The sequence below is a fragment of the Xenopus laevis genome, chromosome 3L, assembly GCF_017654675.1.
Source record: "Xenopus laevis strain J_2021 chromosome 3L, Xenopus_laevis_v10.1, whole genome shotgun sequence".
Classification (NCBI taxonomy): domain Eukaryota; kingdom Metazoa; phylum Chordata; class Amphibia; order Anura; family Pipidae; genus Xenopus; species Xenopus laevis.
The window spans coordinates 40107287-40130440 of record NC_054375.1 but is presented as its reverse complement, the minus strand read 5'-3'; the positions used below and the strand labels follow the sequence as shown (position 1 = coordinate 40130440).

The 23154-nt window shown below is 41.6% G+C and overlaps 1 protein-coding gene across 1 annotated transcript in view; it reads left to right on the top strand.

Moving 5' to 3' along the window:
* Window positions 1–2290: 2290 nt before the first annotated feature.
* The window catches only part of LOC108705539 (rho GTPase-activating protein 7), a 34425-nt gene continuing 13561 nt past the window's right edge, over window positions 2291–23154 (top strand). Inside the window, exons 1-6 of the mRNA XM_041586154.1 lie at window positions 2291–2793; window positions 17403–17474; window positions 17624–17705; window positions 19224–19287; window positions 20370–21739; window positions 22995–23138. Of these exons, the coding sequence (XP_041442088.1) occupies window positions 2781–2793; window positions 17403–17474; window positions 17624–17705; window positions 19224–19287; window positions 20370–21739; window positions 22995–23138 (1745 nt within the window). The 5' untranslated portion in view covers window positions 2291–2780. The remainder of the gene's footprint in view (window positions 2794–17402; window positions 17475–17623; window positions 17706–19223; window positions 19288–20369; window positions 21740–22994; window positions 23139–23154) is intronic.

The following is a 23154-nucleotide window of genomic DNA, read 5'->3' as shown; positions in this document are numbered from 1 at the left end:
GTTTTCAGGTTAGTCCATGCATGTTTCCATAGATCAGCATTGAGAAAGGAGTCACAAGATATTTCTCACTCTAGAATGCTAAAACCTATTGATGTTGACCAGCCTGGGGAAGTAGAGATAAGGTATCTGCAGACTAAACTGAATTGTTCCACTGCCAGCAGTGGCCGAACAGTAGCCGTGTGTCGTTCCTCTCATCCTATCTAACTGCAGTGCTTACTGCTTGGTATTTTCATTGGGATCAGTGCTTTTTTATCTGATGGGTTTCCTTTCATTTTCATTATCAACACGCAAAGATATCCTCTCTCTCTTTGAAATGGACATCATTCCATCTTCTTGGCAGGCATCCCCCACACCGGGTCAGGATTGGTGCATGCAACTTTAAAGTTCAGGGCTGTGCATGAGCCGAGTGTAACCTGCCGTGGAATATGGCTGGGAAGAAGAAAGAAGATGACATGACCTAAGGAAGACTATGCCTGGCGGGTGTTTGTCTTCTTTAAAAATTGCACCAGCCAATGATATCTGGTAAGCAATTAAATTAATAAAGGGGATGCCATTCCTTGTCCTTTAGCTTTTATACTGACAAAGCCTATGAGTAGAAAGCATGGGTATACTGTATGCATTATGAATCAAGCAGTGGCATAACTAGATGTTACTGGGCCCCACAGCAAAATAATTTGAGGGTCCCCCAAACTCTCATCACCAATATATATTAAAATGAATTTATTAAACCCTGAGGATGGAGAAGTCCGAATCTGAAAATCCAACATCTCAAACCTGTCGAAGTTGAATATAAGTCAATGGGAGAAGTCCCAATGATTTTTTTGATATGTGCTGGGTTTTGTGCAACACCCTGAAGTATTCAGAGTTTTCAGGTGAAAATTACGAAAAAAAAAGTGAAAAACCGTGAAAATTTGATTATTTTTTCCCGCAAAGCAAATTTTCGGGAAAATGTTATAATAAATAAGCGTTAAAACCTGAGCGGATTTGATCGGAGTTTGTAGCAGAAAATATTGTGATAAATTTGGAATTTGATAAATAACCCACAAAGCGTTTTTTTTTTAAATATTACAGGAATTGACATAGAGTTGGAGTATACCAGGCTTGCACCCACCGGATATCCTCTGCTACTCCTCTGCCGGCCAGACACTGAATCAGGGGTGTAACTACAGAGGAAGCAGACCCTGTGGCTGCAGGGGGCCCCAGTAGGTATAGGGGGCCCCATGAGGCCCTAGGCTACTTAATGAGCAACTTCAACATATATTGGTAAAACAGGAAAACCTCTGGATATGTTGGGGGCCCTAAAATTAATTTGCTGTGGGGCCCAGTAACATCTAGTGACACCACTGCCCTGAACATATTGCATAGAGCTGATCCATATGTTCTGGTCCAAGAATCTTCTCCATGCTTAGCTGACCTCTGCCCACTGTACTTATCCTGCTTTATAATGTAAGAATGCCAATCTTTGTGCACAATGCTGAATAACAGAAGCAGGAATCAAGCCAAAATCTGATAATTATAGTGATATGAGATGTTAAAACAAAGTAGCATTATAAATCCCATGTAAAAACCAGCCTCTTGCTAATAAATAAGAGAAGCAAAGGGCAATGCTTATAAGAGACCATTACTGTCCAACTGTGTGTGGCCTGGCTCAAAGAATTTATATAGAGCCACATTTGAAGTTATTTTCTTCCTTCCCTTATACAATTACTTATACCGCGAGTGGAGGGCGGGTTAGGGTCGGGGAAAACCCGACCAGCGCATCACTAGTGCCAAGCCTGCGTCTCCCGATGCATGTTGGGCAATGTAGTTTTTGTTTAACAATTTGCCGACTGCCAAGTTTAACGTAAGACTACAATAACCAGCATGCAATGGGACTGACTGGTGTAGAAGTTGGGAGTTACCAGATTTTGGGATCTGTATTCTCGCATTTTCCGGTGACTTTGCTGAATTTCAGACAATTTTGGGGCAAAAATCTGCTGGCCACCAAAATGTCTAGAGGCTGAACGGTTTTACCAATATTTATTGAAACTGTAACTGTATTCGGGCCTCATGGGTTCCCTACACCTCCCGAGCCTCCTCTGTAGTTACGTCCCTGTGAAGGGGGCGAATCTTTCAAATGATTGAAAAAGGCGTATTTTCACATATATTTATTTATTTTTTAGCATTTTTTTCACTGCACATGTTGTTTTATTTTGGGCTGCTTTTGAAGTGCCTCTTTTGGGCTGGTTTTGTAGGTGACTGGGTTTTGAAAATTAGATCTGGTGCCAGTCCATGGTTAGAGGGGAGGCTGCATCTGTAAGGAAGCCATAAAATGATTTAAATGAGCTCTGTTGTGGTATTGTGTGAGGCAAACAATGAGGCTCCATCTGTGCAGGCAACATGGCTCTGAATGACGGGAAAATGGGCAGATAGGGCTAATCAAATGGGACGTGATAACCCCTTAAATTGGGAAGGAAATCTCCCTTCTGTTTGTTTCCCGGTTACATCAGTGCAGCTCTATGGGCTGGACCGGAGCCCCTGCAAGCTCCCACACCCACCCCTCAGTGCTGAACTTGAGTCCGCCCATGTCTGTTTTACCCTACTGATCGGGATAGGGTTTCCTTACTGTGCCTGCTGTGCTGGGGGGAGACAATTGTGTCCGGGACGTTGCACTTTTCCTGAAGCCCCATACGAATGAAGCGAGGGAACGGGAGCCGAGTGGAGCATCGGGAGGACTATGGATACCAGTGAGGATCTAGTTTGAAAGCTCTTTTTGGTTTTACTGGGGACGATTGAGCAAAATGCTAGTGACACGTGAGTTTCTTTTCTCATTGAGATCATATTGCACGTGGTGGCCCGCGGGCCGGGAGCCAGCCAGGAGAGTGCTGTTTGTGACTGGTACATCACCTTATATATATATATCAGACTGCTTGGGACATGTGACAGAGGAATGAGAAGGAAGGGGCGCAGACCCTGCGGCTGCTCTGGTGCCCAGGTGTTAGTATAGGGGGTCCTGGCTGATTGGGGGGTCTTTAAATATTATTTCACCCTCTCAAACACACATTGGGCTGATCAGGGGTCAGTAAGACATTCTGCAGTATGTATGTTGCTGAACTACAATTGTCTTGCCGTCCACTGTGAGTTGTTGGTGTTTGTAGGTTACAGTGACCTGATGGGGCTGCAGGTTGCCTTTACAGATTTGTCTACTTTGCACCAGATGTATCAGCTTGTGTGCCCCCTCTATAGGCATTGCAGCCACCTTCATACCAGCTAAATAATGTACAGAGAAGCCACTTGTTTGATTTGGGATTAGATTTTAGTCCCCTGGTTAAACAAACTGCTCCGGCTCTGCAAATGTTCCTCTGCTGGCTGCCGTTGTGCAGCTGCGACTATCTGCCCCATGCCTATATACTGACATAGGGGCAATTGTTGTCTTTTAAAATGTGTGTCTGTTGCAATGTCAAATACTGTATACTGCTTAATTACAGTCGTGACATTTACACCATTGTTTGCACTTGGTACTCACATCTACTAGTAGTGATGGACAGGTGTGCACTGGACACTTGCTCTTGTACTACCTTCAAAGATGCATCTGGCACAAGGAAGAAAACACGCGGGGCTCCTGAAGTTCCATCTGCCTGTAGGTGCTCCTGATTTGTGAGTTGCACCCTCAGGTGTCCCGTTCACAGCCAGGCACATTGTGGGCAAAATAAATGTGTATATATATATATATATATATATATATACACATACATACAGATAAAGCCAGCTTGGTTTGTGTGTTTAAAGGTGGCCATAGACGTAGTCGTCAAAACAGCGAATCTCCCCGATATGCCCACACTGAAGTAGGCGATATTGGGCTGATCCGATCGTGGGCCCTAGGGCCTAACGATCAGATCATAATGGATCCGATACGGACGGTCGGATCTCGAGACTGCATAGATGCACAGATGCGGCAGCGATCCGATGGAATATATTAAGCTGCCCGATCGGGATCTGCCCGACTTTCGGCCAGACATTGATTGGGGAAGGCCGTCGGGTGGCCCCACACACGGGCCAATGAGCTGCCGACTCGGTCTGTCTGCAGCTTTTATCGGCCCATGTATGGGGACCTTAACAGAGAAAAACTAAAGACATTTAACCCATTAATCCCATTTAACACAGAAAACTGCTTCACAGCATCCCATCTAATTAAAGCATTCACCACAATGGTGCTTTGGTATGCTAATGAAAAGTTTAAATGCACTAAATGAGTTAAGATGACTTTAGATAACGCAGTTTCTTCAATTAATCCCGAGTCATGACACATTTAACACACAAATCCAAGTGGCTCCCTCATTTTTTCCTTTTTTTTTGCACCTTGGCAGGGCAAGGAAAGGGTTCATCATTGGTGGGGGTTGCCAGGCACATTGTGGGCAAAATAAATGGAGATATATATATATATATATATATATATATATTTTTTTTTTTCACCTTGGCAGTGTTCCTAAAGGAAAGGGTTCACCATTGGTGGGGGTTACCAGGCAAAATCCTCCCCCCCCTCAGGTACTGGGCCATCTTTTTTCCTGTTCTTGGGATCCCATGCTGTTGCCTTGGGTTGCACGCATGTGCAAGAGAGTAAAATTGAATTAAAGCTGGCCATATGCATTACGATTCACTTGATGAAGGGAAGGTTGACAAAAGAGCAGATCTTTGGCCAATTTGGACACCTATATGCTGGGCCAGATTGACTAATTCCATTGTTTGGCTCCTGGGCTAATTATCAGATTGTAATAAAGGCCTATCTAGGTCCATCAGTAGAGGACAACGTACAGCTGGGGTTCTTGCCTCATGGGATTAACAAACCTGCCTGCTCAAATTTTGAGTATGAGGTTGGGGAAGGCCACTGTCAACTTGCTCTGAAGGGGCCAAATCAGCATCTTCAATGTGCCTGGCCAGCTGTAGATGCTTAAAACAGAACTTTTGCTCTACAGTGCATGTGCACAGCCCAGGACAGCAGTAATGATTCCATGAGACTGCAAACAAGATGGTGACGTGTGCAGCAGGAACTGGGTTGGATTGTTGGAAGAAACTGTTTTTAGGGGAGCCAGATGGGTGTAATCTCTGTGTGTATAAGGACATTTATAGATGAGCGGTTTGACCAGGATTCAGGATCTGGTGTATTCATTGCCTAGGTCCATTTGTGATGGTGAAGGTGACACACAGCTTACAGCAGGCTGCTTCTAGTGCCTTTAAAAAAAAAAGAAGAAAATCTTTTATGTCCCACATTCAGCTGCTGCGCGCTTAAAATAGCCCCTGAATTCATTGCATCCTGAACCCAGTGTAAGTAACCAGTCTAAACATGCCCTTAAGGCACCTAAAAAACCTTCCTTTTGTACTCAAGGCTGACAGAATACATAGGCTGAAGATGGAATTTCTCCTCCTGTGAAGCACATACACATACCATGCATTTTTCTTATTACTGGCACCATTCTTTGCTGGTTCCTCTAAACATTGGAGGCTACGTCCTTGTTGCAGCATGTGAGCTAGTAGATTCCACCCCCAACAGTAACTCATTCAGTATGTGGGGCAGGCAACGTGTGGCCTTGCTGATATTGCTCAAACACAATACTTGTCTATAGGTGGAGAGAGATGAATGAGTATGGGATGAAAACCATTGGGGTCTGACTTTAAAGGACAAGGAAACCCAAATTGCTGGGGTGTGCCCATATGTATGGAACCCCTAGTGTATCCATTTGTTCAGTTCCTTCCCTGGGCCATTGTCCCTTTTAGGAAAAAATGTCCCATATTACTGGGTACCCACGAAATACCTCCTAAAACAATCAGTTTTCAGATAGAAAGTCGCCAATTCCCTGACCATATGGGCAGCCCATGGATAACTTGCCTGGGTACCTGGCTGAGGTGCGGGATTGATACCATCCTCCCCTGTGGTGTCGCAATTGACTTTCCTTGCTCTGCTGATGCAATGCCGCCAGAGTAATGTCACTTGCTATGGTGACGTCACGTCTGCTTTTGAGGTCTCGTGTTGGAAGGACAGTTAAATCTTTGCAGTCTCGGTCGGGTAGCGGTGTTGGCTATGGGGGAATATTGGGTGGTGGGTGCGGGTAAAGTTATGGGACAGTGCATCTGGGTCAGGCATGGGCCTGTCCAACTGGATCCATGCAGGACTCTATTACTTAGCTTTCTTACTTTTTTTTTTATGGCCCAATATATTTTTTCCCAAAAGGAAACCAAAGAAATGTGATTGGATTCTCTAGGGGGTTGGGTGTCTATCATATTGGCACATCCCAATGAATCGGCTTTCGTTGTGATCATCCAAATAATCATCCCAGCCATCAGCCCCTCGCTCACAATCAAATGTATAAATGTCTGCTGGGGATATTTTCTATGTAATGGTTCAGAATGTCTCCCCACAGAAACTGAGTAGTTGTGCAAATGTCATAAAAATGTGTCCTAACAATACAGTCGTTTACCCGAATTCCTTGGCACCAATCTGGGCAGCTAAAAGTGGAAGAATTTCTCTTTCTTTTGAGCTACTGATGGAATTTGCCCCAGGAGGATAATTGTCATTTCATTCAGTAACCAACTCCCCCGCCTCCCTGAGAGATCTCACACACAGAGACACAACTCCGCCACCTCCCTGAGAGATCTCACACACAGAGACACAACTCCGCCGCCTCCCTGAGAGATCTTACACACAGAGACACAACTCTGCCGACTTCCTGATAGATCTCACACACAGAGACACAACTCCGCGCCTCCCTGAGAGATCTCACACACAGAGACACAACTCCACCACCTCCCTAAGAGATCTCTCACACAGAGACACAACTCTGCTGCCTCCCTGATAGATCTCACACACAGAGACACAACTCCGCCTCCTCCCTGATAGATCTCACACACAGAGACACAACTCCACCGCCTCCCTGATAGATCTCACACACAGATAGGGTTGCCACCTGGCCGATAAAAATGATGGCTGTCCCAATGTTATTAATAGGGAAAAAAGATATATAGGAAGGCCGGTATTTTTTTCCAGAAAAGGTGGCAACCCTACACACAGAGACACAACTCCACCATCCCCTTGAGAGATCTAACACAGAGAGACACAACTCCAACACCTCCCTGATAGATCTCACAGACACAACTCCGCCGCCCCCTTGAGAGATCTCAAACACAGAGACACAACTCCACCTCCTCCCTGATAGATCTCACACATTGAGACACAACTCCGCCGACTCCTTGATAGATCTCACACATTGAGACACAACTCCGCCGACTCCTTGATAGGTCTCACACACAGAGACACAACTCCGCTGACTCCCTGATAGATCTCACACAGAGACACAACTCCGCTGACTCCCTGATAGATCTCACACACAGAGACACAACTCCGCCGACTCCCTGATAGATCTCACACACAGAGACACAACTCTGCATACTCCCTGATAGATCTCACACTCAGAGACACAACTCCGCCAACTCCCTGATAGATCTCACACACAGAGACACAACTCCGCTGACTCCCTGATAGATCTCACACACAGAGACAGAACTCCGCCGACTCCCTGATAGATCTCACACACAGAGACACAACTCTGCATACTCCCTGATAGATCTCACACTCAGAGACACAACTCCGCCGACTCCCTGATAGATCTCACACACAGAGACACAACTCTGCATACTCCCTGATAGATCTCACACTCAGAGACACAACTCCGCCAACTCCCTGATAGATCTCACACACAGAGACACAACTCCGCTGACTCCCTGATAGATCTCACACACAGAGACAGAACTCCGCCGACTCCCTGATAGATCTCACACACAGAGACACAACTCCGCGCCTCCCTGATAGATCTCACACGCAGAGACATTGTGGCAACAGTCACAGCGAGAGAGGAATGCTTCTTGTTCTAAAGTCAAACAAGAAGTGGAGGGAACAATGATCCTGCCATGGAGCCATTTATATGGGATGGACAGGGAAATTAAAGGGTGTCAGGCGCTGCACCTTAAGAGGTGACATTTAGGAAACCATGGTTTCCGGTTCCTGAATGAGCTTTCTCTAGAAACAGCCGGGAATGCGGAGATTGAGAGGCCTTGTGCCATGTCACTGAAGGCAAGACAATAGCAGTGACGCAAGGAGAGTGAATTTATGTGGCAATTACAGCTTCACGGTCTCATCAACCCTCGCTGTGTAGACTATTTCTGTCCCCTGAATGATATGATCTGTGGATACAAACAGACAACATTGAGCTTTCCTGTAGCTGACAGAATTATCAGATTGAATTATCGTTATTATTTTACCAGTATACACACACTATATTGTGTTCGATTTTACTAGAATTTATGTAGATAATACAGATGAGGCGGCCCATCTGGTTTCCATAGTAACTTAGAACAACATTTACGGAGCCTTCCATATTCCCTGGAGGCGACTATTTCACCCATATTCACAGATGATACAGTTATGTCGGCTCTTCTTTCAGTGTGTTTACTCATAAATCATCCCCCTGATATAGGGTATACATTGTCCGTGAAGGCCAACAGTTACATTGTATCACTTTTAAGGAACAGTAACGCCAAAAAATAAAAGTCTCTAAAAGAAATTAAAAGATAATGTACTGCTGCCTTGCACTGGTAAAGGTTCTGTGTTTGCTTCAGAAACTCTACTATAGTTTATATAAATAAGCTGCTGTGTAGCCACGGGGGAAGGGAACGAAGGCTCAGGTTACATAGCAGAATACAATGTTTTATCTGTTATCTACTATGTAACCTGTGCCTTTTCTCCAGCTAGAATGGCTGCCCACATGGCTACACAGCAGCTTGTATATATAAACGACAGCTGTCTTTCTGAAGCAAACAGAACCTTTACCAGTGCAGGGCAGCAGTACATTATATTTACATTTCTTTCAGACACTTTTATTTTTTGGTTTTACTGTTCCTTTAAGCTGCTAGCTACAAATGAAACAAGTCAGGAGCAAGCAAGGCCTTCATATGTAATAAAAAGCACTAAGTTTGCCTGGGGCAGTAACCCATAGCAACCAATGCAATGTTTGCTTTTAAACAGGTGGCCGTTAAATTCTCCCTGCTGATTGGTTGCTATGGGTTACTGCTTTTATTACATAACCTCCATCTTTTAGGAAGACATGTAGGTGCTGTATAAAAGACATAGGTATAAAATAAGACATAAATCCCCATATGTAATAAATGGCTCTAAGTTTGCCCAGGGGCTATAACCCATAGCAACCAAGAAGATGTTTGCGTTTAAACAGGTGCCCGAAAATGCTACCTGCTGATTGGTTGCTATAGGTTAGTGCCTTTAATTACATATCCCCCAAAGATATGCTTAGCAGCAACTGCTCATTATTACAATATAAGGAGTCTTTGCATTAAAAAGCCGATTTTGCCATCTTTCTATTCCCCACCATCCCTACATTATATCAATGCTTAGGGAATTTGTTAACGACCCGCGTCAGAATCCAAGGAACATCTGAAATGAATAAGTGGTCGATTTCAGATGACGGGATGGTGTTTTTGTGCGGTTTAGGTTTCCTTGTGCAGCTGCAGTGAGAGGTAATGGAACAGGCAGATCCTCGGAGCTCGCACAGAGGGCTTGTCAAGCCAGTCTCCAATAACGCAGATGCTGAAATGATCCCACCGCTTGGCATTTGCATCTGCCAAGCACATTCCCTGTGCATTCGCCACAGCACCGAAGCAGATGTTAAATCAGGTGAAAGGGGGGGTCCAGTAAACTAGTCTTTCTGGTATTGGATAATCGGTTTACAGACACACACTCAAAAAAATTTATTTTACAAGAGCAGAATCTAGGGTTTTTGCTTCCTTGATTATTTTCTATGCAACTTTTGTCATATAATGAGAGGTTTTTGGGGTTCCACTGCAGCTGCAATGACTGAGAGCTAATGGAACAGCCAGATCATGTGACCTCGCACAGCTCATAATATTCCATTTATCTGCCATTGCCATTCAAACCTCTGACAAAATGGATTTTTAACTAGTATTTAGGATGGAATGAAAGTGTTGTAGACACATGGGCAAGGATCAAACATTTTGGAATATCAGTATGCACTTCCTCAAGTGATAACTCCCCATTTTTATGGTCCGGAAATGTTTGATCCTGTCCCACATGTCTAGAGCACCTTAATACATTTCGGGAGCACCCCTCTGCAATACATCAGGCATCATCGCTTTGAAGGAGAGCAAAAGCCTAAAAATTAATATGGCTAAAAAATGCCATATTTTATATGAAGAACTTATTGCATCAGCCTAAAGGTTTCAGCTTGTCAATAGCAGCAATGATCCAGGAGATCAAACTTGTCACTGGGGGTTGCCATCTTGGAAAGTGTCTGTGACACTCACATGATCAGTGGGCTCTGAGCAGCTGTTGAGAAGCTAAGCTTAGGGGTAGTCGCAAATTATCAAGCAGAAAATTAGGGTTGTCTGTAATATAAGCTGATGCCACAAGGCTGTTATTAAATTCTGATGCTAATTGCACTGGTTTCTGTGCGTGCTGTGCTGCCATGTAGTAATTATCTGTATTAATTACTAATCACCCTTATATGGTGACATTTATATTCTATGTGTACTGTATATTGTGAGTGGGTCCCTAAGCTCAGTGACAGCAGCACAGAGCATGTGCAGTGAATCATCAGAAAAAAAGATAAGGAGCTACTGGGGCATCTTTGGAGACACAGATCTTTACTGCTAAAGGGATGTGGTTGCCTTGGGCTGGTACAGAAGCCCAACACATCATGTACAACATTTCTAGCCTTCATCTTAGGTTAATCTTTAGTTCTCCTTTAATTTTTAGCTCTAGAGCAAATTGCAGCCATTCAGACCAATAGTATAGATCAACAGTGAATTCACAAATGGAAAAAAGTGACTAGTTTTACCAAATATAACCATGAGAACAGAAGGCTGTGGATTAGGTGGCCAAAGGCATTAGGTGATGAGGTATGGGACCTGATATCCAGAAATGAATCCTCATACCTTAAGTCTACGCAAAAATGATTTAAACATTAAAACCAATAGCATTGTTTTGCCTCCAATAAGGATGAATTATATCTTAGTTTGGATTAAGCACAAGCTACTGTTTTATTATCAAAGAGAAAAAGGAAATCATTTTTAAAATGTCAAATTATGTGCATAAAATGGTGTCTATGGGAGACGTTCTTCTCATAGTTTGTAACTTTCTGGATAATGGGTTTCCAGATAATGGAACCCATACCTGTATCTCAGACAGTCTCTTAATAATGGACTAGCAGAGACTGAATCATGAGTAATATGCATTGGGGATCCCTGCATATTGTAGAATTCTAGGCCGGGAGAGATTGAGTATATAAAGTGTGATTCTGCAAACGTTCTTTCATTGTAATCTAGTAATCTAGCAATCTCTGTATGAATAAATGCCTTTCAATTCTCCAGCATATCATGCTAAGCAAATCTCAGATGAATGGAAGCCTTTTCTAAGATAAACTGTTAGCGTTGCCATTGAACCCTTTCCCGCATTGTTTTCAGCGGCACACGCCTTCATTCAGAAGTGAAGTTGTGCCTAATTTAACTTTGACAGATGGAAGATAAGTATGGCAATAGCTGCACGTAGGATCCAGATTTCTGACAGATCTTTGGACTGGTATTTGCATTAAGGAAAGGCTTGACCGCTCCTCCCCCTAACAAACAATCTGAGCAGTTATCACTGCCCGGTCAAAAACATCCGTCACTCTCGAGTGACAGGAGAAGGTGCCCATTGTTTGCCAGAGTTGATGATTGTGGGAAATGTATAAATATAAAAAGAAGGGAGAACTTGCTGTAATTTCTCATTTTTCAGAGCAAATGATAGCAGAGAGATATCAATCATACTGTGCCAAATAAAGCTTTGCTAATATATATATATATATATATATATATATATATATATATATATATATATATATATATATATATATATATATATATATATATATTTACCTTTATAATTAAAGGAGCAGTTCAGGTTCCCAAACTTATTTGCAAAAGGTTCGCTAAAACCATGTCTTTCAATAGTTTCCTCCTTTTACTGATTTCAAAATAATTGTATCATCTTTGCTCCCTCATGACAGCTGATTAAGCCTGCTTGCCACCTCTCTAAACTGTTACAACTTATCAATGCCATATTCCTGCATTATGATCTGATTGTTGGCTCCAAGGCCAACAATCGCGTCAGACTGATTTGGGTAGTGACCAAATAGGGCATAGATCTGAACATTTGACAACTTTCCCTGATATACGCACCATGAGGTGGGTGATATCGGGCTGATCGAAAGTTCAGGTCACAACAACTTGTCCGGCAATATTAACAAACCAATGTGGTCTTTGCCCCAATAGGATTTATTATTTTTGGCCACATATAGTATCATGAATGTATGGCCACCTTTAGCCAAGTGAACATATCATCACATGTACGTCCAGCTATAGTTGTACTATGAGCATTCTTTGTTCTAAAATCTTTTCCCCTGACTGTAAAGGTGGCCATACATGGGCCGATAAAAGCTGCTAACAGACCAAGGGGTCCGTTTACTAAAGTGCGTTAAAAATATTCGCACAATATATAGACAGAATTTTCGCCAAATATGTTATCGCCAGTTTACTAACCTGCGGTAAATATAAATTTGCGAATTTTCTTGCGCAAGAATAATTGTTCGCCAGTTATCGCATTTGCTGAAAATAACGCTACGTACACATTAACGCATGGTTTACTAAACAGCGAAATGTGCTAAAGACAAAATTAACGCCAGAATATTCGCAAACTTTTACCGCCACATATGAAGTGGCGTAAAAGTATTTTTTCCGCCAGAAAATTCTCAAGGGGCAGGAAATATCCCATAATAATGTTTTTTTTTTACCCATCATTCTTTGCTGACAGGAGGGAGATCTGTAGCTATTGCTGACAGGATGTTTTGGCTTCTGCTTCTATCTGGTGCAACAGCAGCAGTTTCAGCTCAGAGGCGTATTATTGGCAGTGGCATCACAGTCCAAGGATTCGTCAGCCTCTACACTTTTTGGTTTCATTGGGATTGGCTACATTAAACTGTGCATTTCTATGAAGCAAAGAGATTGGTATCATTTCCTATGATTCTATTGGCAGAAGGGTTTATATGATGCATAAATGTTTGATTGGTGTTACTCTGGTGATGTTCTGTTGGATGGTATAATCATCAGTCAATAAAGTTTATAAGTTTTGAAGATGCATTTCTGGCCATAAATGTCACAGTAAAAATTGCCATAATAACCGCCATAAAACAAGACTATTTTATAGCATAAATATTCGCAAAAACGTAATTTTTCGCCAGAAAATTCGCAACTCGCTAAAATTACCGCTAACGTAAGCTGGTTCCTTAACGTAGTTACCGCAAGTGATCGCAATGACTTCTGAGCGCATCGCTGTTTAGTAAACTTAGTCGCTGCGAATATTCTGGCGTAAAAATATTCTCAGCGATAACATGCGGAAACTTAAAGTCAGATTTACCGCACTTTAGTAAACGGACCCCCAAGTCAACAGCTTATTAGCCAGTTTATGGGACCCTCCAATGGACTTCCCCAGCCAGGTGTCAATCAATCAGGTTTAAAAATCCTGGTGTTGCAATCCAATCCTTGGGCCCTATGTGGGCCACTTAATGTGGACAAATCAGGTCTAGATCCACTCGTTTGGTGGCCTCTCCAAGTAAGCAGATCTGCTCACAAATGGCCAACCTAACAGAATCACTAGAAACAGAGCAACATCTGTGCCAAAATGGCACATGGGGTAACTTTGAGAAATATATAGCTCTGTGGATGGGGGACAAAAGTGCTTCACATTCACCCCATTCAGTTAACTTGGAATTGATATTGCTTGGTGGCCTTTCATGCACCTTGACAAGAGGTGCTCACTGTTTTAATGAATAATTGCGTACACAAAATCGAGGGGCACTTTCAATTCACAGTTAATTGAGCCAGCAGAGTTACAAAGCACTCTAAATTGCCCTGTGTGATAATAATATAAAGAGGCATGTGGAGGGGGTACGTACTTTTACACAGATGAACTATATGAAATGTATACGCCTGTGCCGCCACTAAGTGGGGGGCTTGAGGGCACATGGGGAGATTTAGTCGACTGGCGACTAATCGCCTCTTCTTCTGGGCAACAGTCTTCCTGAACTGCCTTCCCCTACCTTCCTGCGGCTATAATGAGAAATCGCCAGCGGGATGGCACTCGTAATGCTTCGTTTTCTAAAGTCGCTCAAAGTTTCCTCGTAAGGCAACTTCGGAAAATGAAGCGCTAGTCCTAGTATGTGGAAAACTGTATAAAAACCACTCTATGATCAATGGATTCTTTAGAAGAAAACAAAAAATAAATGTGCTTGGTCTTTGTAGAGCTCAGCAGAGAAGGGAATGGCACATAGAGCCCTACACATACGCTAGTTGTTTGTTTTGGAATCTGATAGATCTGGGAAACTGTGAGAAGGCAGCAGATGGAAAACAAGAGCCTGTGAATTGCTGGGACTTGTTTTTATTTCAGTGAATAAATCAGCTTGGAGACAACAAGGTGGGAGAAATGCTTCCATTAAGTGAATGTACGTCAGCATATGATGTTTGAAATCATACAAATATATTCTTAATAAAAAAATGTATGTTTATTTTGCCATACAGTCGTTCGGCCTCTTTTAAGTAGTGGCTGCATGTATCAAGCTTCTAGATATGTGTTTGGTCAGTTAGAAGAATAAAACCTAAGTAGAGATGACATCTGCACTAGATCTGCTCTTCTTTCTTTCGATCCGTCCCCCCTATTCGGGCCCCACTAAAGCAGACGCTCACTCGACAATGTGAAGCATCTTGAAGCGCCTATTGCACCCGTTATGCTTTAGTGGTATGTGCAGCCTCTAAAAACCTACTAAACATGTTTACATTTTTCAGGCATCTGGTGAGTGTTTTGTAACTCGACAGCATTAGACTTTGACCCTGCTCCTGTGGGAATGTTAAAGTGTTGGATCTAGACGTTTATTAATTGCCACAAAATGAGCGGTTAATTCCCAACATCTGTTGCGCGTTGGCCCGAAAGCTCTCCCCAAAGTGACGTGATGGTTGGCTAGAGAGAGGAACTTGAAAAACCTGACAGCCACTATGCACTCCCCTCCCTGGAGTGAACACTAGCCATACCAAAGAACCAATAAGAACAAAAAATAAAAACAGGTTTGCCTTGAGATACCAGTCATAGTTTTGATAGAATACATTCATTTTTGGTTCCTGCCAGAGGTAGGTGGCATTATCTGGGCCATACCGTGCCCCATACATTTATTTCCTCTGCTCACAGTGATTTACACAATCCATTATGTTTGAGTTGCTTGACTTAATGGGGCACTTAACACAATGTATTGATTTTTGTATCTGTGTTGGAGGTTTCACACGATAGTGACGTATGTCTGAGTGGCTTTTTGTGCTTTAATGATTGCTTTGGTTTTGGGTATAATAGCCGGCTGTTTGTGTTTAGTAATCCGCCCATTGTTTTAATGGAGACCCCCCCTGTCACCATTAGGCTGAGCAATGAGCCTTAAAGAAGAAGGAAAGCTACCCAGGCAGTTTATTGCCAATAGATTAGCCACAACAGTGTAAGCTAAAACACCATTTTTATTCTTTAGAATGTTTTTCCATACCTGAGTAAACAGCTCTAGACACTGTCTCTGTTTGTTTAGGATAGCATCTGCCATATCAGCTTGCTGTGACATCACTTCCTGCCTGAGTCTCTCCCTGCTCGTTCATAGCTCTGAGCTCAGATTACAGCAGGGAGGGAGAGACGAGCAAACTGAGCATGCTCAAGCCCAAGCCCTGGAGGTTTAAGATGAAAACAGGAAGTCTGATACAGAAGACCATGTGTATACACAATAGAAGGAAATAAATGATGTGTTTCTTTTGACAGAGGACCCAGAGCAGCATTACTGGAGTATTCATATAGACCTTTCTGATAAAGCTTATTAATTTTAACCTTTCCTTCTCCTTTAAGTACAAGACTTTTTTTTAACTTCAGCATGTGAAGTGTCAGCTCTGCTGTGTTGATCCAGCACTGTATGGAGGTTTAAATGCCGCTCCAAAGCCCTGCCTAAAAAAATTCATAAAAAAGGTCATGCTTTCTAGAAAAGCTGTTGTATGTATCATTCTAAGAGTAAGATTCAAAAACCATGGTTTAAGGGGTTCTCTACCCAAAACTATTTGCTTACTGAAAAAAAATTGTTATTCTAAGCAACTTTCCAATTGCATTCTATGCAAAAAAAAGTCTTAAAGATACAGTGAAACTTCAATTTTACATCCCCTGATTTTATGTTTTCCACATTTTACAGAAATTGCAGAAAGGCCATCTCCCATAGACTGCATTTTATCCAAATATCCAAATGAAAATTTGAAAACACTATTTCCTTTTTCTCTGTAATAATAAAACCATACCTGGTACTTGGACCAAGCTGAGATATAATTAATTCTTATTGCAAGCTAAACCATCATATTGTGTTTATTTGTTTACATGGTTTTCTATATACAATTATATTGTATTTATTTTAAACAGACTCCTGCACTTATATCCTGTGAGTACTTGAAGAATAAGTTGCATTAACGCATTTACCCCGATTTTACATTTTCCCGGATTTTACACAATTTGTTCATGGTCCCCTGTAAAAAATTAAAATGGTGGTTCTACTGTATTCATAAATATAATTGTTATTGAAAGCAGTGTAGCCTGTTTATAGTCTCTGCACTTTTGGATCTGATTGCTAAAACAGTGTAGCAGAAGCCAGCAAAAATGCCGACAGAAAGAGCTCAATTTCCCCATAGGCGACAATTACCATAACAGACCTGGAGGAGAACTGAGGTAGAACTGGAGAAACGGATCACGGAAAGTCGTTTTAAAAGCACTGAAAACGTTTAATGAACGTGTATTGGAAAGTTATTTAATGTGAAAAATGTGCTTTTATTGGTGGAGTTGGCCCTTAAGATTTTATTTCCAAATTAGGAAATCCGGACAGGACATTATGTGAATGACATGGCAAATCAGCCAATCGTTGATCGTCACTAGGGTTGCCACCTGGTCGGTAAAAATTATGGTTGATCCCAATGGTATTAATAGCGAAATAGGCTAAACATATAGGAAGGCCGGTATTTTTTTCAGGAAAAGGTGGCAACCCTAATCGTCACGTCATCAGTCCTGCCCTTGACGTCAGCCATCCTCCTCTTCATGTTACCCGCCCCAACATCACCGGCACTCCCCCCGATGTCACCCGTTTTCCTCCCCCAAAAATTAAAAGCTTGTACAGATGAATGACGATTATTGTACGTCCTGTCTGGTGGCTAATGCTGCAGTGAAAAACGACATAATAAACATTGCTTTTTTTATCTTTTAGAAATTGAAGCCAAGGAGGCCTGTGACTGGCTGAGAGCAGCGGGGTTTCCACAATATGCACAACTTTATGAAGGTAACTGTGTCTATCTATCATATACATAACGGTTAAAACAAAAGGATTTATTGAGGCTAAATAGGGACACCATATATTTCTAAGCAACTAAATAAATGCGCCTATGTACATTTGCTGTTTAAATCGTAAATGTTATTATGTCTTATTAGATTTGCAGTTCCCAATTGACATTGGAATTGTGAAGAATGATCATGAATTCTTGGATCGAGATGCTATGGAATCCTTGTACAGGTAATTTGAGATATAGATACAGTATATATATATATATATATTGTTTTTTTTTTTTTACAGATTCTAGTTGTTCTAAAAATTAGGATTATACTAATTATTTAGTGTAGAGATCCCCAACCTTTGGGGGACCTGTGAGCCACATTCAGATGTAAAAGAAGTTGGGGAGCATGAGACATGTTCCTTGATGGTGCCAAATAAGGGCTATGATTGGCCATTTGGTAGCCCCTATGTGGACTGGCATCCTTCAGGAGACTCTGTTTGGCAGTACAGCTTGGTTTTTATGCAACCAAGACTAGTTCCTCCAAGCCTGGAATCCAAAAATAATCACCTGCTTTAAGGCTCCTGGGAGCAACATCTAAGGGGTTGGTGAGCAACATGTTGCTCATGAGCCACTAGTTGGGGATCACTGATTTAGTGACTAGTAATTATTGTTTTTTCAGTAGCAAGCATTACATTCATTTTTGTCTTTTGCATTTATGAACAACAAGACAAACATGGAAACTGAAGCTACTCCATGGTTGGTCCTCATGAGGCAGATTGAAGCGACTCCATGTTTGGTCCTTGCTAGGCAGATTATCAGATTCCCAGTTCACAGATAATCCCCTTCTATAATACTAACAATTACAACAAAGGGGTAACGGAGGGGTTGTATACTGGGAATCCAATGATCTACCTCATAAGGACTCTCATTGTTTTCCTTATTATAACTCAAAAAAAAAAAATATATATATATAGCATTTTCATAATGAAAACTATAGGGGAAAAGTATGTTCAGCAGAAGCCGTATGTTGAACAAGGGGATATACTGACTATTTCAATACCTTTGTATTTAGATAAGCACCAATGTTATACATTGTTGACTGCTACACTGACAGCTGCAGTCCTATATCACATTTTTTCCAAGATAATCTAATTGAGTGTATAAGAATTAGCAGTGGAGCTTTAGGTGAGAGAGAGAGATGAGGACATAGAAAACACAAAATCCAATAATCACAGGTTTCAAATTCTGTGACAGTCTTCCCATGCAAAAGAAAAGTATACAGAACCCTCTTGCAAGGCATTTTGGGCACACAGGATGTTTTCCTTTGTGGTATTTTTAGGGACAACTGTGGCTATCAAAACAACAAACAGCTGCTTCTCTTTCACTGGAATGGGAACATTTCTGTCTACATAAAACTCCAGTTTGTCATGAATTGAGATGAGTATTGCTCAGAATGCAAAAGTCAAAGCATGTAAAGCAGCTTTTAAATTCAGTAGTCTAATAAAATATTGCTATGATATTAATGCTCATTTGATATAAAAGCCTTTATTGAACCAAATCAGTAGCCTTTCCAATGCTATGCTTAGCCTTAACTGAAAACGTATTGTACCAACATCCAACACCCAAGGGTGATTCTGACCAAGATGAAGTCAGGTTTCAGTACACTAAACATTATTCTCCAATACCACCAACTTAATAGTTACCGTCAAGCTGTTTTTTTTCCAAAACTTGATGATGATTTTATTTTTTTAAACAAGGCGTTTGAATACCTTAAACAAGTGTGCAGCAATGAAAATTGAAATAAATCGCCACAGGAAAAGGGTAAGTAAAGTATATGTTAGTTGTATTCATCTTTGTTACCTTTCTGTATAGTATGTATAAATGAATAATCATAAAGGGTTGGTTAATGAAGAGACATTAAGCTTGTGGCCTTTAGTAGAGACCTGCAGCTGGTCTGGTACCCACAGATACCCTCAAAACGGTTGAGTTTTGGGTGGGAAATTTCCAATGAACCAACTGGGCAGCCCGTCTGTTTCTTTAAAGGGATACTGTCATTGGAAACATTTTTTTTTCAAAATGAATCAGTTAATAGTGCTGATCCAGCAGAATTCTGCACTGTTATCCATTTCTCAAAAGAGCAAACAGATTTTTTTATATTCAATTTTGAAATCTGACATGGGGCTAGACATTTTGTCAATTTCCCAGCTGCCCCTGGTCATGTGACTTGTGCCTGCACTTTAGGAGAGAAATGCTTTCTGGCAGGCTGCTGTTTTTCCTTCTCAATGTAACTGAATGTGTCTCAGTGGGACATGGGTTTTTACTATTGAGTGTTGTTCTTAGATCTACCAGGCAGCTGTTATCTTGTGTTAGGGAGCTGTTATCTGGTTACCTTCCCATTGTTCTTTTGTTTGGCTGCTGGGGGGGGGGAAAGGGAGGGGGTGATATCAGTCCAACTTGCAGTACAGCAGTAAAGAGTGATTGAAGTTTATCAGAGCACAAGTCACATGACTTGGGGCAGCTGGAAAATTGACAAAATGTCTAGCCCCATGTCAGATTTCAAAATTGAATGTAAAAAAATCTGTTTGCTATTTTGAGAAATGGATTTCAGTGCAGAATTCTGCTGGAGCAACACTGTTAACTGATTCATTTTGAAAAACATTTTTTTTCCCATGACAGTATCCCTTTAACCTGGTTGACCTGCCAGGCCAAGGTGATGCAATTACTGGTTTTGTGGGTCCCCGGGTCGGGTAATAAGTATACTTATTGCAGGAACTAGTTCAGGACTTTACCCCTTAGTTCTCTTTACCCCTTAGTTCTCTCATGGGGTATGGTAACTGGCCCCTATTGTTTTTTTTTATTGCATATCTTTCAGGTAATTTAGCTTTGATGTATTTTTTTTAAAGAGTGAAGAATCAGAAGAAGATGAACCTTGTGCCATAAGCAACAAGTGGTCTTATCAAAGACAAAGCCAAAGATGGTCCCGCCTGGAGAACCTGGAGTGTCCATTGCCTGATGAAGCATCCAGTTTATCCCTACCAATTATACCAGTTCTGAACATTCCCAAGGAAGATGCAGCATTTTCAGTTCTCATCGATAAAAATGACACCTCTTCTCTACACAGCTCAAGTAGTGGTGAGAGTGACAGCTCCCCCAAACCTTATGAGGAATTAGAGACTAGTAGAAGCTCTTCAAGATGTTCCTCCATCAAATATGTTTCTCTAGATTCTACCTTTAGTCCTTCGCCTTCTCCCAGTGAAATGCTCAATATTATCAGCGAAGAAAAACTTACTGACAAACCCCCCAGTAAAAGGGGGAAGAGTCTGATCAGGAAAATGGAAAAACTGCGAATAAGGAGTTCCACCTTAAAAAGAAACGCACATTTAAAGGATAAACCAGCTATCAGTTGCCCTGTTCCGCTGGATGGTCTTGATGAAGATAAGCTGCGGAATCTTAATTGTGTAAATATCTCTGATCTTGCCGACACTCATAGTAAAGCTGGATATTCATGTTCTTCTCAAACATGCAGCAGCAGTAGTCCATCTGAAACCAGCAGCACTGTAAGCACTCCGAGTCCTATTATAAGAGTTAGAAGCCATGGCAAAAGAGGTGGGCTATATGCAGAAGACTTTGATCCTAGCAAGCTTTCACTGTGGAATGATATCTCGGAACGTAATTTTAGGAATGAAAGGCACTTGCACGAACAGCAGATATTTCAGATACCCCAAGGTCACAAACCTGGAACCTTTCCTAAAGCACTTACAAACAGTATTTTATCACCAATTGACAATACCTCTGTAAACTGGAGAACTGGAAGTTTCCATGGTTGTAATCGAAACAGAGTGAGGTCTAGCAGTTCCAAAGATGCAGAGATCCCTTCAAGCCCACGTTCACTTGTTGATAACAGACTGAGTATATATGACAACGTGCCAAACATCCCATTCCATTTCAGCAAGCTTGAGTCTCCTGGAGACGACGATGTCTTTTCAGAACTAGACAATGTAATGGAGCATGTCAATGGTCTTCGAAAACTGGTCAGTGAATGGTCTGAAAAATTCTCAGATGATGGAGATTCTGACTTTGCCAATGACTCTGTTTCACCGTGTCCATCTTCCCCCAAAACTTTCGATCTTGAAGTTAACGAGCACTTGCACGGCAAGTCAAAAACTCATATCAGTGATGTGGAGAGGTGCAAACCGCGCACAGACAGCGATTCTCCAATCTTGCCGTATATAACTATTTCCGAGATTGATTCCACATTTACGGACTGTAGCAGGTGAGGCATATTAAGGAACTAATGTAATTGCAAAGTTGATTATATCTGACTGAAGACTAAGTAAATGCCTCAACCTGCATAATGATATCATTAAAGAGTAATGCCAAAAGCGGCCATAGCACAAAAATGGTGAAAATGAAAATTCCTCGTACTGAAGTAAAAAAACGTTCTAAGTAGAATCAATTAAAAATTCGGCATTGTTTCTGAAATAATCACATTTATAGTCACCATCCCTCTCTCAGCATCTGTTTCTCTTCATGCAGCAGTTGGGTGTCAGATGAATGATCCATTATATCTTATAAGGGGGCTCCCTTTCTAGCAGATGTATTAGAGCTCACTCAAATAACTGATTCCAGTACAAACAAAATCTAGCAAAATAACTGCCTTTTGCACAAATTCTGCATGTAGAGAGACATGATGTCTGGTGATTTTAATTAGGGATGCACCGAATCCACTTTTTTGGATTCGGCCGAACCCCCGAATCCTTTGTGAAAGATTCGGCCGAATACCGAACCGAATCCGAACCCTAATTTGCATATGCAAATTAGGGGTGGTAAGGGGAAAACATTTTTTACTTCCTTGTTTTCTGACAAAAAGTCATGCAATTTCCCTCCCGCCCCTAATTTGCATATGCAAATTAGGATTCGGTTCGGCTGGGCAGAAGGATTCGGCCGAATCCGAATCCTGCTGAAAAAGGCCGAATCCCGAACCGAATCCTGGATTCGGTGCATCCCTAATTTTAATAGAGTGAGCTCTAATACATCTTCTAGGCAAAAGGAGCAGCAGCTGAGTGTCAGATGAATGATCCAATATATCTTATAGGGGGGCTTCCTTTCCTAGCAGATGTATTAGAGCTCACTCAAATAACTGATTCCAGTACAAACAAAATCTAGCAAAATAACTGCCTTTTGCACAAATTCTGTATGTAGAGAGACATGGTGTCTGGTGAATTTAATAGAGTGAGCTCTAATACATCTTCTAGGCAAAAGGAGCTCCTTCTATAAGATATATTGGATCTAACTGTCAATGATTATCTGACACCCAACTCCCGAATGAAGACAGAATGAAGAGAAACAGATGCTGAGTGAGGAATAGTGAAGATAAACCTGATTTTTTCAGAAACAGTACAGAATTTGTATTGGTTGTATTAACAAAGTTTTTTATTTCAGTATGCTGAAGCTAATATTACATTTTAATTTTCCCAATAAAGTGAAAGATCTTTCCTAAATGATGTTTCCTAAATACTTTGTTGCAGACAAAGCCCAGAGCCTGTGAACCTTTCTATGCAAGTTGACAGCCAATCAGCCGCCCATCTGAACAGGATACAGAGACTTGCCTTGTTGAAATTAACAGCATTGATGGATAAATATTCTCCATCAAGCAAGCAAGGATGGAACTGGTATGTGTGAAGCTGT